The sequence below is a fragment of the Nicotiana tomentosiformis genome, unplaced genomic scaffold (genome assembly GCF_000390325.3).
Source record: "Nicotiana tomentosiformis unplaced genomic scaffold, ASM39032v3 Un00297, whole genome shotgun sequence".
Classification (NCBI taxonomy): Eukaryota; Viridiplantae; Streptophyta; class Magnoliopsida; order Solanales; family Solanaceae; genus Nicotiana; species Nicotiana tomentosiformis.
In genome coordinates, this window is record NW_027174856.1 from 29,908 (window position 1) to 44,789 (window position 14,882).

The window sequence follows — 14,882 nt, forward strand, 5'->3', positions numbered from 1 at the left end:
CTAACAAGTTGTTTTAATTTTTCATTTCGAAGCCAATCTTGAAGACACATTAGAGCTTGCACCAATTTAGGAGTTAATGAACTCCTAAATGAATCAAGAAGATGCCCTCCCGTACTAAACGCACATTCGGATGCCACGCTTGAAACCGGAACCGCTAATACATCACGAGCCATCTCCGCAAGAACATGAAATCTAGCTGAGTTCAATTTCCACCAGAGAAGAACATCAAATTCTTTAGTGTCATCCTCAGAAGAACATCAAATTCTTTAGTGTCATCCTCAGTTTCTTCACCAAAATATTTATCTAACTCTGTTTTAGTATCCACACCTCCACTCCTACTTTTATATTTTTTTATATCTTGCATTAGTGATTCCAAAAGTCCTGTATTTTGGGTGCTTACTTGACTGTCAGAAAGCCCGGAAGTAGAAGTGTCCAATGAAGAACAATCTGAAGATGAAGCAAGCACGACACCTTTTGAGCTGGACTTTACATACTCACAAAATAATGAAGTCATGTACTTCTTCACTTCTGCTTGTATAGTTGCCCCCGGATCTTCACCAAACATCTTTAAAGTGCATAACCAACTGATTCGAGCTTGTAACGTGGATCCAAAATATATTAGATGAAAATTGTCTTGATCAATTTTTCTGGATCACCCCAATACTTATTAAACTTTTCCTTCATCTTCTTTGCCATTTCACTTAAAACTGTATCTTCATTTGCTATCAATTGCTTCAAATAAACAGCAACCGTACAAATTTCGAGAAAATGAATATTCGATGTAAAATAACATGATCCAGATATTTTTAAAGTAAGAAGATAGAAGATTTCAAGAAATTTTGTAATTCTTTTTACATTCTCCCAATCACTACTCAAAAGTTCACCTGTAGGAATTCCAACTTCAATATAAGAATGCTCAAGATAATGTCTTAGGCCAATTTCACTAGGTGCATAATGTGAAAATGCACTTTTAAATTCAACAGCCCTGCGCAACATCAAGTAGGTGGAATTCCACCTAGTTGGAACATCCAAGCACAAAATATTTTTACAATTGAGTTGTTCATCATCAAAATATTCTTGAAACCTCTTCAACCTCGTAGGAGACTGCCTAACATATCTCACTGCATACCTAACACGTTCAATAGACACTGAAGATTCTTTTAAACTATCCTGGACCACAAGATTCATGATGTGAGCCATACATCTCACGTGAAGGTGATTACCATTCATCAAATTAGTTCCCATTTTTGTTAATTTCTTAGACAATTCTTTTACTGTCACATCATTGGAGCTTGTATTATCAACTGTGACAGTGAAGATCTTATTTATCCCCCACTCACGTAAGCACCTACCAATACCATTTGCCACATCTTCGCCTTTATGACTAACAATAGGACAAAAAATAATTATTCTTTTATGCATATTCCATTCACTATCAATCCAATGGGCAGTGATACACATATAATTGATTCTTTGTATAGAAGTCCAGGTATCAGTGGTAATACATACTCTTTGTTTCGTTTCTATAAAAGACCTCTTCAACTTTTGCTTTTCTTCATTAAAAAGATCAAAACAATCCCTAGTTACAGTACTACGGGAAGGGATCCGAAAATAAGGTTGCGCCACTTTCATAAAGTTTCTAAAACCTTATTTCTCAACAAAGCTAAAAGGAAGCTCATCAACTATTACCATATGGCATAACGCCTTCCTACACTCTTCTTGATCAAATTTCCAAGTAACAACAGCTACGTCACCTTGACTACCCCCGGAACAGATTAAAAACCTAAATTTGATTGTTTTTATCAACAATAGCAGGGCGTTTAGGACATTTAAACATATGAGAAAGAAGTGTCGACGTACCGTCTTTGGTCTTAAAACAATACTCAATAAAGCAATAGTCACATTTTGCTTTTGTACTCCCTTCGGAAGTAATAATTTCTGTAAAATGATCCCACACAATAGACATTTTTTTCCTTTATTGGTTATATTTGACTCCGTTATTTCATATTGGCTTATTGCATTTGAATTAGAAGCCCCACTTTCACCCATCATCTTATCACTTTGTATATTTTCAGCCATGCTATGAGTCACTACAACAAGAAAAGAAAAGGAATGAAAATAACCATTTCCTTAACAGATATTTAAACAAAAACTGTTAAAATCGATCTCAAAACAGCACAAGGCAGAGAAGGCAACGGTTGGAATTTCAACAAGAAAAAAAACTTACCATCTGCTGCTCTGGGCTCTGGCTATGACGATAGGGAGAGGCGAGCCAACGAGTTGGCGAGAGGGAGAGGCGAGTTAGCGAGAGGGAGATAGTGAGTCTGCTGCTCTGGCTGCTGGGTGTAATACTGAAATTAACACTTTTAGACGTTAGGGTTTCTATTTTCTAATGTCTCAAATCTGAATGCCTAATAGAGTATTGGTAAAGAAGGGTACTGGACAAGTGGACAACCGTAAAGAAACACTTTTAAGTTTTAACACTTTTGCTTGTATAATGCCACGGCCCACGATAAGAAAGGGATTTTTATTACTTATTTAATATACATATTACATATATATTCTTAACGGGTTAACGGATTATCCGTTAAGAAAATTGAATAATTCGTCCCCAAACCGATAGGCCGTTAATAAAAAAAATTCAATCTGTTCCCCATCCGTTAAACCGTTAACCCGATACCAATAAGCCATTAAGCCATTTTTGCGGTTCGGTTTTCAGTTTCGGTTCGGTTTTGAACACCCCTAGCTATTACTACTTAGAGTTTGACTGCATTCTTGGATTCAATCTTATTTCATCTTGCTATTATTCCTACTCGTCGCAATTACTTTTTCTTTTCAGTCGTTCTCTAGTTGAGGGCCAATTGTTGTCGGAATTTAGTAATTTTGGTATGGGTAGACTCGTGGTTTAGTGGGCGTTCATATTTCGTATCTTTTGCCGGATTTTGAGACGTGGGTCCCCACAAGCTATATTTTGAGTTAATTTCGGATTTTTATTTAAAAATGTAGTATTTTCTTATGGAATTGATTTCTATAATTTTTAGTGATTGTATCGAATTATTTTGGCTAGATTCGAGCGAGACAGAGTTGGATAATCATGGAAAAGGCCTTCTAGTGGATTAAATTGGAGCAAATTGAGGTAAGTCTCTTGTCTAATCTTGTGAGGAGGAAATTACCCAGTAGGTAATTAAATTAATAATTGTTGCTAATTGTGGGAGTTACGTACGCACGAGATGACGAGAGTCCGTGTAGTTTACAACTCAAAAGCATGAATTACTTGTGCAAGTTATATCCTTTACTTAATTAAAATTATTTGATATATATATATATATATATATATATATATATATATATATATATATATATATATATATATATATATTAGATAAAAATATTAAACGATGAAAATCTCATATTCTTAATTTTCTGTTTAAATTAATTAATTATTAAAAGAAATTGTTCATCCTCCCGAATTTATCTTAAAATAAATATACTCTCCTTCCGGAGGTACATAAGAAAAATGTCCTCCTTTCTTGTGGAGCGGGCCGAATGCCTCAGCAGGATAGATGTATCTATGGATCGCGCCGTACGTCTCTCGGCAGTATACACGACACTCTGGATCGGGCCGTACGACCTCAGCAGAAATCGTACCTAATAATAATAATTATATGATACTTTGATAGTTTATTGCAGCTTGTAAAGCTAATTGATAAATTAAAAATTTATTGGAATTGAAGGAATTTAATTAATATACTGAGAATTGTTGCATTTGAAAGAATTTGATTATTTCTGCTGGTTAAAGAAAATCATTGTAAATTCTATAAATCATGTTGATCTAGATATTGCTATTTTTAATTTTATTTATTATTATTGACTCTTAGTGAGTGTCAAAGTCGGCCATCTCGTCTCTACCACTTCGAGATTAGGCTTGATACTTACTGGGTACGCGTTATTTACGTACTCATGCTACACTTGCTGCACTTTTTGTGCAGGATCTTAGGCAGGTACTAGTGCAGGACCTATCATCGTACATCCACGTTATCCAGAGGCGTAGTGGTGAGCTGTCTTGATGGGCCGTTCTGTAGCAACCAGTGCCTCTCCTTGTATTTTCATTCTGTCTATTTTTATTTCACATAATATTTGGGGTTTTGTATAATCTACTAGATGCTCATACACTTGTGACCCCAGGTCTTGGCACACACATTGGTAGAATTTGGAATTGTATTATTTTCTTGCATTTAAGTTAATCGGCATCTTTTCTAATTTCTTTAATATTGCTAGAAAAATAATAAAATTACTTAAAAAATTATTCTGAAAATAATTGATATATGTTTAATTTATTTGTTGGCTTGCCTAGCTGTAGTGTTGGGCGCCATCACGATCAACAGGTGAAATTGGGTCGTGACATATATGCTTGCTTCACTTTTTACATTAATTTTTATCACCTAAGTAAGGATAGTACAAATAGTTTAAAGAACTTCAATACCAGAATAAATTACTTTAAAATTCATAGTAATGATTTAAGATCAATGAAAGAAGAATTATAAGAAGAAAAATAAAAAGAACAAGAAGCCATGTTAAGCCACGGACCATGAAAATGAACGCTAGCTAGACCATAACACATAAAAATAAATATTATAAACATTTGTTAGTATTACCAAAACTAATATATTTTAACTTTTCAATATTAGTTCCTAGAATTAAATCAACTAATAAATAATTTGGAAGTTGTCTCGACGGACCTTGATGAAAACCTAACCAAGCATGTCATAATTGAGAAAATGAAAGATCCACTTCAACCTAGAAAATAAACCCTGATCTTTTTATTTTTATTTTTATCATATTTATATAATTTCAATTTCAATACTCCAATGAATTTATGATAGTATACGAAGTCATCTCTCGTCGTCTTCACCGAGCTTTTCATAGAATAGTTCCATAAAGAAAGATTAATTAATTAAGGAATTGTACATACATTTTCTCATTTTGGCTTGTCACATAATTATCAGTAAATATGTAAAAGAACATTAATAAGTACGTCTGATTTTGTGAATTCACTCTGGATGTAATTCAGCAATTATTAAGCCAATGCCAAAGCCCATTTGCTCTTCATTAGTTCTATATTTAATTAAAAAGGCGGATTGAGAATTTGAATTTTATGTTATATTAATAATCAAACCAACATACTAGAGTATGTACTAAATATTCTTATACATCCGATGATTCTTTAATACAATTATAGAGTCGAGGCAAATGCTACTAGGTTTACATTAACCTATACCTAGTAGGCTAATACTAAAATTCGCTCTATGTCTAAAATTTTGCACATTTAATTTGCTCATAAAAGGAAAAAAGTAAGAATTCCTCTAAAGGGCGCCTCATATTATTTTCTTATATACGCCGTGAAGTAAAATATTATCCACTATAGGTTTTATACACCTTTCGAATTTTGTTTAGTGCATGTGTGTCCCTCCTTGAAATCCTTCGCCCTATACCCACCCTCTCTCGAGTGTATGCTTCAGCAGGAATCATACAAAAACCTGTAGTAAAATAACCGCTCGTAACCTAACCTACAAAATATGTCATTACTGAAATTATTCTACTAGGTACTCTTTTCCACTCTTCTTATATTTGAAAATCCAAAATACCTCAAGAAGTAGTGAAAACTCCATATACATTAACATGTAGCATTTAAAATAGTGATTAATTAAGACTAGCATTTAACAAATGATAACAAAATTTTGTAAGTACACGAGTTGCTGTTGTTGTAATTAATGTTTACGTTATATTTTGCTAGTAGTTTATTTTCATATATACTTTTTATTTTCTCGTTGTTTTCTCCTTCTTCTTCTTCTTTAGCTTCATTTTTTTTTCTTCCAGATTTTTAGTTACTTCTGGCAAATTTCCTTTGTTCATTCCTTTAGAGTGTATCGACGTTTAATTTCTGGTTTGTGTTTACAATTTTGTCATAATATAAAACAAATTTTACGATGACACTTTTTGACTATCATGTCAACTATAGTTTTAAATGTATGTTAATCTCTACAATTAAATCTACTTCAGATTATGTGAATCTTCAAAACCAATTTTTTAGTAAGTAAATACAAGTGCTAACTACTTGCCAATGGTTGATTTTGAATTGACAAAACCAAAGAGAAGACTAGTAAATTTTTGTTCTTGTGATTGTGAGAAAAACAAAATACAATCAAAATGTTTTCTTCTTCCCTTGAATTCTTGTCAAAAAAGAAATCAAATCAGATGTCAAATCTCCAGAGTTTTCTTTAATCAGTAACACCCATTGTCCCTTCAAAACTTCTACCAAGGGTAATTCTTTAATTTATTTTTAAAAGAGACTTCTGAATATTTGTTTGAGATTGAGGCATAGTAATAGATCGATATCAAGTTTTCTTGTTTGCTTATTTGTATATATTTTCATACCTTATATATTCAAAGGTATCATAAATTCCTTTTTGTATATAGCTTTCATTTTCTTTCTGATGAATATGATATAAAATCTATTTAGCTTATATATAGATCCTTTTTTAAGCACATGAGATTCAAATGATAAAATCAAATATGTTTAGTTCTCCCTCCGCTTGTTTATCTAAGTAGAAAATTGGAACAATCTTCGATTTAGAATAGAAGGAGCTCTAAATTTCTAAAGGGTATTAAGTTACCAAAAGCTAACTCACAATTGGTAACAAATGGAATCATACATAAAAATCAAATCTAAAGGGGATCTTTCCATAGTTGTTCTATCCATTTCTCATATAATTCTATATATGTACGAATAAAATGCTTAACTGACGCCACATGTCTTACAGAAAGTCCCCTCTTCTTTAACTTTTCGATCTTCTCATTCAGTTTTCCTCCCACTCTTGAAAATTATGCACACCTCAACGTACTTACAAAACCTAATAATTTACCCTAAAAGAAATATTCAAATTGAAGCAATCGCTCGATCCGACTTCATAAAGTCTTTGTGATTGTTCCAAAAGAAACGAAGCAGAAGATATAGTAGAGTTAGGATAGTTATTGAATGAGGTCCACCTAATGTTAAATGGAGAGGCACATATAATAGATTTATATGAACATCATGTATTGTCCATAGTAAAACTAGTTAAAATCGATAGGTATGAACATTTTAAAGTGCGTTTTTGGAATAATGCTTTGCAAATAAAACTTACGTACTTTACATAAAAATATGAAGGTGTGATTAATTCACGTAAATCTATCAAGCAACTTAGATTCGCGAAAACCCTAAAGGTAATATCAGAGGTAGTTGTTGACATAATAAGAAGGTGCATGCCCTAGTATTAGACACGCAATAGTTTGTGGTGGTGCTTCAGGACTCCAATGTACTATGTCCGTAATATTGTAATTAATGAAGGTAAGATTAGTCATAAATTCGGAGGATCTTCTGTTACATAGAAATCAATACCTTCTAAAATAATATTGGACCTGACAAAAAAAGAGAAAAAAGGAAAGTCTAAGCGCATATAACATTCAAATATAAGAACTACTAGTACCAAGCATGAGCAAATGCTGGACGTTTGATAATGTCTCATTCAAGTCCTAAATATCGTAGAAAGGAATTCACTTCTATTATTCTACTTTCATGATGACGACTAAATATTGTATATGTATTAGACTGCAGCTAATTAGAGTTTTATTATTTAGGGCGCAGTCATATTGGTCATAATTATTCTCACTCCCTCAAAAGGTCATTAAGCTAATTGAAACAACTTGTAAAAGCTACTTGTGGACGGGTGAGGCTACTATATCTAAAAGGGCCTTAGTTGCATGAAAGAAGGTCTGTTTGCCTAAGAGTGCTGAAGGACCGAGTATTCTCAACTTAAGAATTTAGAATCAGGCTACTGTGAGCAAACTACTTTCTCATAAGTTCTTGTTGCACTAATCATAACACATCCCGAATTATTAGCCATCGTCGCACACTCGTCCTCCTAACAACCGTACCATCTTCTTCAAGCGATCCAAACTCACATTGCAGTACATGCATCCTATTGAATAGAAGACATAACTCTTTATAGGAACTTCATCAGGGGTCATGCAAACCCTAACCTTCTCACATGAGATCGTCCACGCGTGTAACCTCATATCGACCTCCTCTAAAGCCATTGCCACAGTTACATCCATCATGGAACAATTAATCTTCATGGGTCCACACTCATCCGCCGGCCGTAAGAATCCCTTCATCCATTAACATTACCCGAAGTTCCAACAATATGTAAAACTCAAGGCCATACTACATCCCCAAAATGATGATCAAATATTCACATTTTCCTACATTCCGATCAAGCCCCTTCTCGTCACATTCGAACTTCCTAGGTACATAAAACAACCCAGGTATCATCTCCCTCGAACCATCAACACTGGAAATGCCGATTCGATCCTGAAGTCGCAACACACAACCATCTATGATAACTTCTTCTTAGGTACCATCTCTTAACACCGTGCCCAGAGGCAAACAAATGAAGACCAACATGCCTATGATCCTCAATGCGTTCAATCAAGGACGGTGACACCACAATATTAACAAGAATTTCACCAAATTCGGAGATATCGAATCTCAACCGTAGGCAACACCAACACTGGGATGAAATGATAGAACACTCCTCCACAAGGTGACGATACTGGTCTCCCCCGCATTCTTAGGAAAAAGCATATTGCACCACATTTGTACTATCTTCACAACTTGTCGGTGCTCAACCAATAACAAATGCCCGACGTCGCGTACGAATGAGTAGGGAGGAATCAAAGGCATAAAATTTCGACAAAATCAAATCGCACGATGAGGAATCAAGGAAGAGAAGCTCTCCTACGAACCATGTAGCCTCTCGATGATAAGTACAGACGTCTCCGTACCAATCCGCAAGACTATACTAGACTTGCTCATGACATGTGAGACCTAAGTGAACCTAGTGCTTTGATACCAAGCTTTCACGACCCAATTTCCACTATAGGTCGTGATGGCGCCCAACGTTACAGTTAGGCAAACCGACGGTGAATCATCTAATTAATTATTCATTTTATTACTTTTAAAATCACAAGTTCTTATTAAATAAAGAAATTTGCGCATTTAAAATCATGGATACATACAATGCTAGTAAGATATAAAATAAAAAGTGACAATATTGGAGCAAAACCATTAACATCAATTAGAATATTCCAAAATCCGGTGTCACAAGTGCATGAGAAACTACTAAGAAATACAATACCAATACAACATATGTCTGGAATGTAAAATAGATAGGATAAAATAAATGAATATGAATGACACTCCGTGCGCTGCGATTGTAACATGGGATGCAACTCACCGTAATGTTCCCGTAATAGCTGCGCCTTTGCGACCAAATGACCACCAAAAATATATACCTGCACAATAAGTGCAGAAGAGTAGCATAAATACAAAAATCAACGCGTACCTAGTAAGTATCTAGACTAACCCCGGATAAGTAGTGGCGAGGGGTCGACATCGATACTTACTAGTGGTCTAATAAATCAAGTACAGTAAATAGTAGACAATTATGAAGCATGGTAATTAAACAGTAAAAATAAATATAGGTACATGTTACGATCCTCATCTAAACAATAGACATAAAGTCCTCAAATATCGATTACTTCCTCAAATAGAGTATATAATATGGTCACAACTAGATAGATCATCACATCTCAAGTTAGGAAAACCCACGGATACACTGGCTTCTTGTAAAATATTATGCACGATTCTGCCGAGGCGGGAGGCCCGATCCCATAAGAGTATTTCATGAAGTTGCCGAGGCGAACGGCCCAATCCCATAAGAGTGTGATACATCATACTGCCGAGGCGAACGACTCGATCCCATAAGAGTATGTTACAAATCCTGCCAAGTCGAACGACCTGATCCCATAAGAGTGTGATACATGATATTGCCGAGGCTAATGACCTGATCCCATAAGCATGTGATACATGATACTGCCGATGCGAATGGCCCGATCCCATAAGAGTGTGTTACAATATCCTACCGAGGCAAACAACCCGATCAAACAAGAGTGTGATACATGATACTGCCGAGGCGAGCGACCCGATCCCATAAGAATATAAAGCTTTTACGGATCTTTGACCCTACTCACGAATATATGTGTGAGTTATTAAATTCAAGAAAAACTTTTCGATGAATATGCATAACGCAGGAGAAACCCGTAAGGAAAGTACAATTTCTACGACTAATCAAGTAGCTCGTCAAGTATCTAAAATAGCAAGTCCGATACTCTACGCGTGTCTAGTATCAGGCTAAATGTAAATTAAAGCATTTAAACATGCAAGAATAACTCAAATAGAACAATTTAAGTATGGCGTGAGTCTAAGTCTACCCGGACATAATCAGGAATTCTAGCATACACACGGACACTCGTCACCTCATTCGTGCGTAGCTCCCACAACATGTAGCATATAATAAATATGACACATACGGGGTAAATTTTTCCCTCACAAGATTAGATATGAGACTTACCTCGCTCTGAAGTTCCATAACCGACTCCAGCGCCTATCTATCACCTCAAATCGATGCCCATAAATCCGAAACTAATCAAACAAAGTACAATCAATAAAAATATACTCCAATACTCATAATTTAAAAATTTATAATAATTCCCAACTCCGCTCAAAAAGTCAATAAAGTCAACTCTCGGGCTCACATGCCCAGATTCCGAAAATTTTCGAAGATAATTACTACCCATAACACCACGAACTCAAATACATACTTTATTCCAAATTCCATGTCAAATTTCGTGGTCAAAATTCAAAAATACCAAATTCTAGATTTTCTTCCAAAATTCCACAATTTCTATAATTTTTCATGTTTAAATCCTTATATAACTCATGTATTTAACTTACAACAAGTGGGAATCACCTACCTTGTGTTGCTTGATAAAATGTACTCAAAATAGCTCCCCAAATTCAGCCACCCAAGTGAAAAATGAGAGAAAAGTGAGTCAAATCCTGAATTAAAACAACACTGCCCGGGCCCGACCTTCTTTGCAATCGCGAAAAATACCTCGCGATCGCGGAGGCCAACCAGCCTCACCTAGGAAATTGCTCTACGCGAACGCAAGATCCTCATTGCGATCGTGAAGCATAGCCTGCCCAACCGCGAATGCGACCAAACAATGCAAACGCGAAGGCTTAACTTAGCCTCAACGACTTTCCTCCTACGCGATCGCGTGAATCCTTCCGCGGTCGCATAGAACAACTCTTCCAAACATGCCATCCTCCTCAATACAGTGCATTCGCGACTCAGCCCACGCGAACGCGAAGAACCACCTGCTCCAGCTCCGCGATCGCGACCCCTTCTACGCGACCGCGATGAACAAAACCTCCACCAACCCAGCTAACCCTTCGCGATCGGATACTTACTTCCGCGATCGCGATGCACACCAAACACACCAGAAACCAGCAGTTACAAAAAAAGAGAATTTGTCCGAAACACACCGGAGGTCCCCGAGACCCCGTCCAATTATACAAACTAGTCCCAATACCTTATCCAAACATATCTAAAGGCTCGAAACACCACGAATAACCTCAAAATCATGAATCAACGATCAAAATCCTTCTTTCAACGTTCAAACATTCAAATTTCGACGAACGCTTCCGAATCATACTTAGACATTCTAGAATAGAGCCAAGCTTTACGTACAAGTCATAAATCACGATACGAACCTATTCCAAGGCTCGAAATCTCAAATGGACATCGCTAATACCAAAGTCCACTTCATATCAAACTTAGGAATTTCTAATAACCTTCAAAATGCAAACTTTCCATAATAAGCGCCGGAATGCTCTCGGGCCACCCAACAATCAATCTGAACATACGCCCGAGTCTAAAATTATTATACGAACCTATTGGAACCTTCAAATCTCGATTCCAAGGTCGTTTATTTAAAAGTCAAACCTTGGTCAACTGTTACAACTTAAAGCTTCTGAATTGAGAGGTTTCCTTCCGAATCAACTCCGAACTTCCCGAAATTCAATTCCAACTTCGCGTACAAGTCATAATACATAAAGTGAAGCTACTCAAGGCCTCAAACTTCCGAACGATGCGCTAGACTCAAAATGACTGGTCGAGTCATTACTGTTTATAAGTATCCTCCGTCCATCTATCCGTCCAAGAAAGCACACAATATTAATTTTATTAACAAAAATATCCCCACGTCTAACGGCATAACTGGTGGGCCTTTCATTTAATGACAAGTTTTTACCGGGCCACGTGTCAACCAAAAATGAAACATGGGTCTTATTTCTACCCATTTACCTGATCCAATCCTATGACATAAAGTAATAATAAGCTAGGTTAATATAACTTTTTTGACCCGGGTAACAACCCATAGAAACATATAATTTCACTGCATTATTACTCTCTAACTTTCCTAAAATTCTCACCCATTTCATCATCTCATCAGGAAACGGAATCACACTCTGAAACCCATGAACCACAAGCCATTCATTATAATACAAATCTGGATACGCAATTTCATTCCCATTCACATCATTAACCTTTATAATCTTCAAACTAAGCTCATTATACGTAATTCTCAAACCTAGTCCGATTCTCATTCAACTCATTCAAATCACTCCAATAAAACACAAGCGGCATTTAATCTAAAAATAATTATTGGGGATACACTAAGGACTCGACTTGAAATTCGGGTTTCGATTTGTATTTTGGTGGGTGAAATTTTCGCTGAAGAAATCTTCAATCCCAGAAGCAAAGACATACTCGTCATCGTAAATCGGTGACACAATATTTTTGATGTTATGTACTGAAAATTTGAAGATCAATATCTAAGCTCGTGATGTAAAGGGAGCTGGAGGGGGAGAGTAGGGATTTTGGAGGAAAGGGAGGGATTGGAAGGGAAGAGAGAGAAGAAGGATTGCAACAACGACGGTGATTGTAGGGTGGTGATTTGTGAAGTGTGAAATGAGAAAAGTGAACTAAATAATGAAGAAGGAGAGTGAGTAAGGAGCTTCCATTATTGTTAATTTCCGTTTCATGATTGGGAGAATAAGAAGGGGAGGGGGGGAGTTCTTTTACCCGGATAACAAACCATAGGGTCGGATCAGGTAAATGGGTAGAAATAAGACCCATATTTGTGTTTTGGCTGACAATGCCACGTGGCCCAGTAAAAAATGCCATGTCATTAAATGAAAGGTCCACCAATTTTGTCGTTAGATGTGAGGGTTTTATTTAATAATTAATGTTGTGTTTTTTTTCCAGAATGATAGAAGGACAAAGGGTACTTGTAAACCATTTAACAAGCAATAGGTCTAGTTTAAACCCTTTTCCGAAACTTTAAGAGGTGAAGTTGCAAATGTCCCATAGAAGAACCTGATATGCCATAATGCTGCAAGTCCTTAACAAATGTTTATACTATAACTGGCTTTACTTGGGAATATGAGAAGTAAAGATGTACTCCTGAAATGGGGTATCAATGTGGATGGAACATTAGTTGTTGGGAATAAACCCCCTACAGAAATAATATTCACAGTAATAAAAGCGGAATAATAACATAGTACCGAGATACAGTAATGAACAAGAATAAAAGAGTGACAACGACACAAAGATTTTTACGTGGAAAACTCTTTTGAATAAGGGAAAAAACCACGGCCCCAAGAAGAGCAGCTGATATCACTATAGCAAGGAATTTTACACTTTGTAGGTCCGAGTAAAATACTCCAAAGACCACTACAACACTCAAAAGAAATAACCCTCTTTTGATATTTCCACCTCACTACAATATCTCTCACTCTATATTTTTCTCACAGACTATTTTCTTATACCTTGATTGTGAAACCTCACTCTTTCTTTTTCTCTTTGTTGGTGTGTAGAAATGAGAGCCGAAGTTCTCCTTTTATAGCCGAAGCCTCACTCTCTAAAGCCTACTATATTTGACAATTTGCACACACTTTTCCTTCTTTTTCTTCAATGTTGACAATTAAACAAAGTCGGCTACCAAACCAAAGAAATTCAACAAAGTTGGCTACCAAACCAAAGAAATTCTCAGCCAAATATTTTCCTTAGGCACATGCCTATTACTTTGGCTTTTGAATGAGATGGACCCCATCAATCTCCCCTTCCAGTCTCATTCATCTAGAGGAGGTAGCACTGTCTTCTAGTTTGAGTGCATGCCGACAAGTTCTTTGCATAGCTCGAACTTGTCTCTTGGTACCACCTTGGTCAACATATCAACAGGTTTTTCACTCGTGTGAATCTCTTTGACCTGTAAAGATTCATTCTCCACCTGCTCACGAATCCAATGGTATCTCATATCTATATGCTTTGTTCTTGCATAGTACATGTAGTTCTTGATCAAGTCTATTGCACTTCGACTGTCACAATAGACGACATACTCATTTTGATGCAATTCCACCTCTTGAAAAAATCGCTTGAGCCATACTATCTCCTTGCCAGCTTCTGTGGCGGCAATGTACTCTGCTTCAGTTGTTGAAAGTGCAACACACCTATGCAATTTAGACTGCCATGATATAGCTCCCCCTGAAAATGTAAACAAATATCCTGTAGTAGATTTAAGATTATCAAGATCACCTATCATATCAGAATCCGTGTAGCCCTTCAAGATTGGATCAGATCCTCCAAAACACAAGCAATCTCCTACAGTACCTCTTAGGTACCTGAGTATCCACCTGACTGCTTCCCACTATTCCTTTCCAGGATTTTTAAGGAATCTGCTAACAACACCAACTGCATGAGCAATATCAGGTATGGTGCATACCATTGCATACACCAAGCTTCCGATTGCTGAAGAATAAGGAACTCTAGCCATGTTTCCTTTCTCCTCCACACTTGTAGGCCACATCTTCTTACTCA

General features: G+C 36.3%; 1 protein-coding gene across 1 annotated transcript; it reads right to left on the minus strand.

The window, feature by feature from the left end:
- Positions 1-618: 618 nt before the first annotated feature.
- Positions 619-8,214, minus strand: LOC138903990 (zinc finger BED domain-containing protein RICESLEEPER 2-like). Its single transcript, XM_070192549.1, has 3 exons — positions 7,975-8,214; positions 7,439-7,458; positions 619-1,384 (listed from the first exon to the last, which is right to left on the minus strand). The coding sequence occupies exons 1-3, from the start codon at positions 8,212-8,214 to the stop codon at positions 619-621; spliced, it is 1,026 nt and encodes a 341-aa protein (XP_070048650.1).
- Positions 8,215-14,882: the final 6,668 nt, after the last annotated feature.

Bases quoted from the DNA above. Each gene is read 5' to 3' on its own strand.
- LOC138903990 (XM_070192549.1), bottom strand. From the start codon at position 8,214: ATGAAGGGATTCTTACGGCCGGCGGATGAGTGTGGACCCATGAAGATT. The intron at 7,459-7,974 runs GTACGGTTGTTA...TTTTTTTGTCAG, and splicing joins TGGATCGCTTGAAGAAGATG to GTCCAATATTATTTTAGAAG. The intron at 1,385-7,438 runs GTATTGATTTCT...TCCTATTGTTAG, and splicing joins GTCCAATATTATTTTAGAAG to TCATAAAGGCGAAGATGTGG.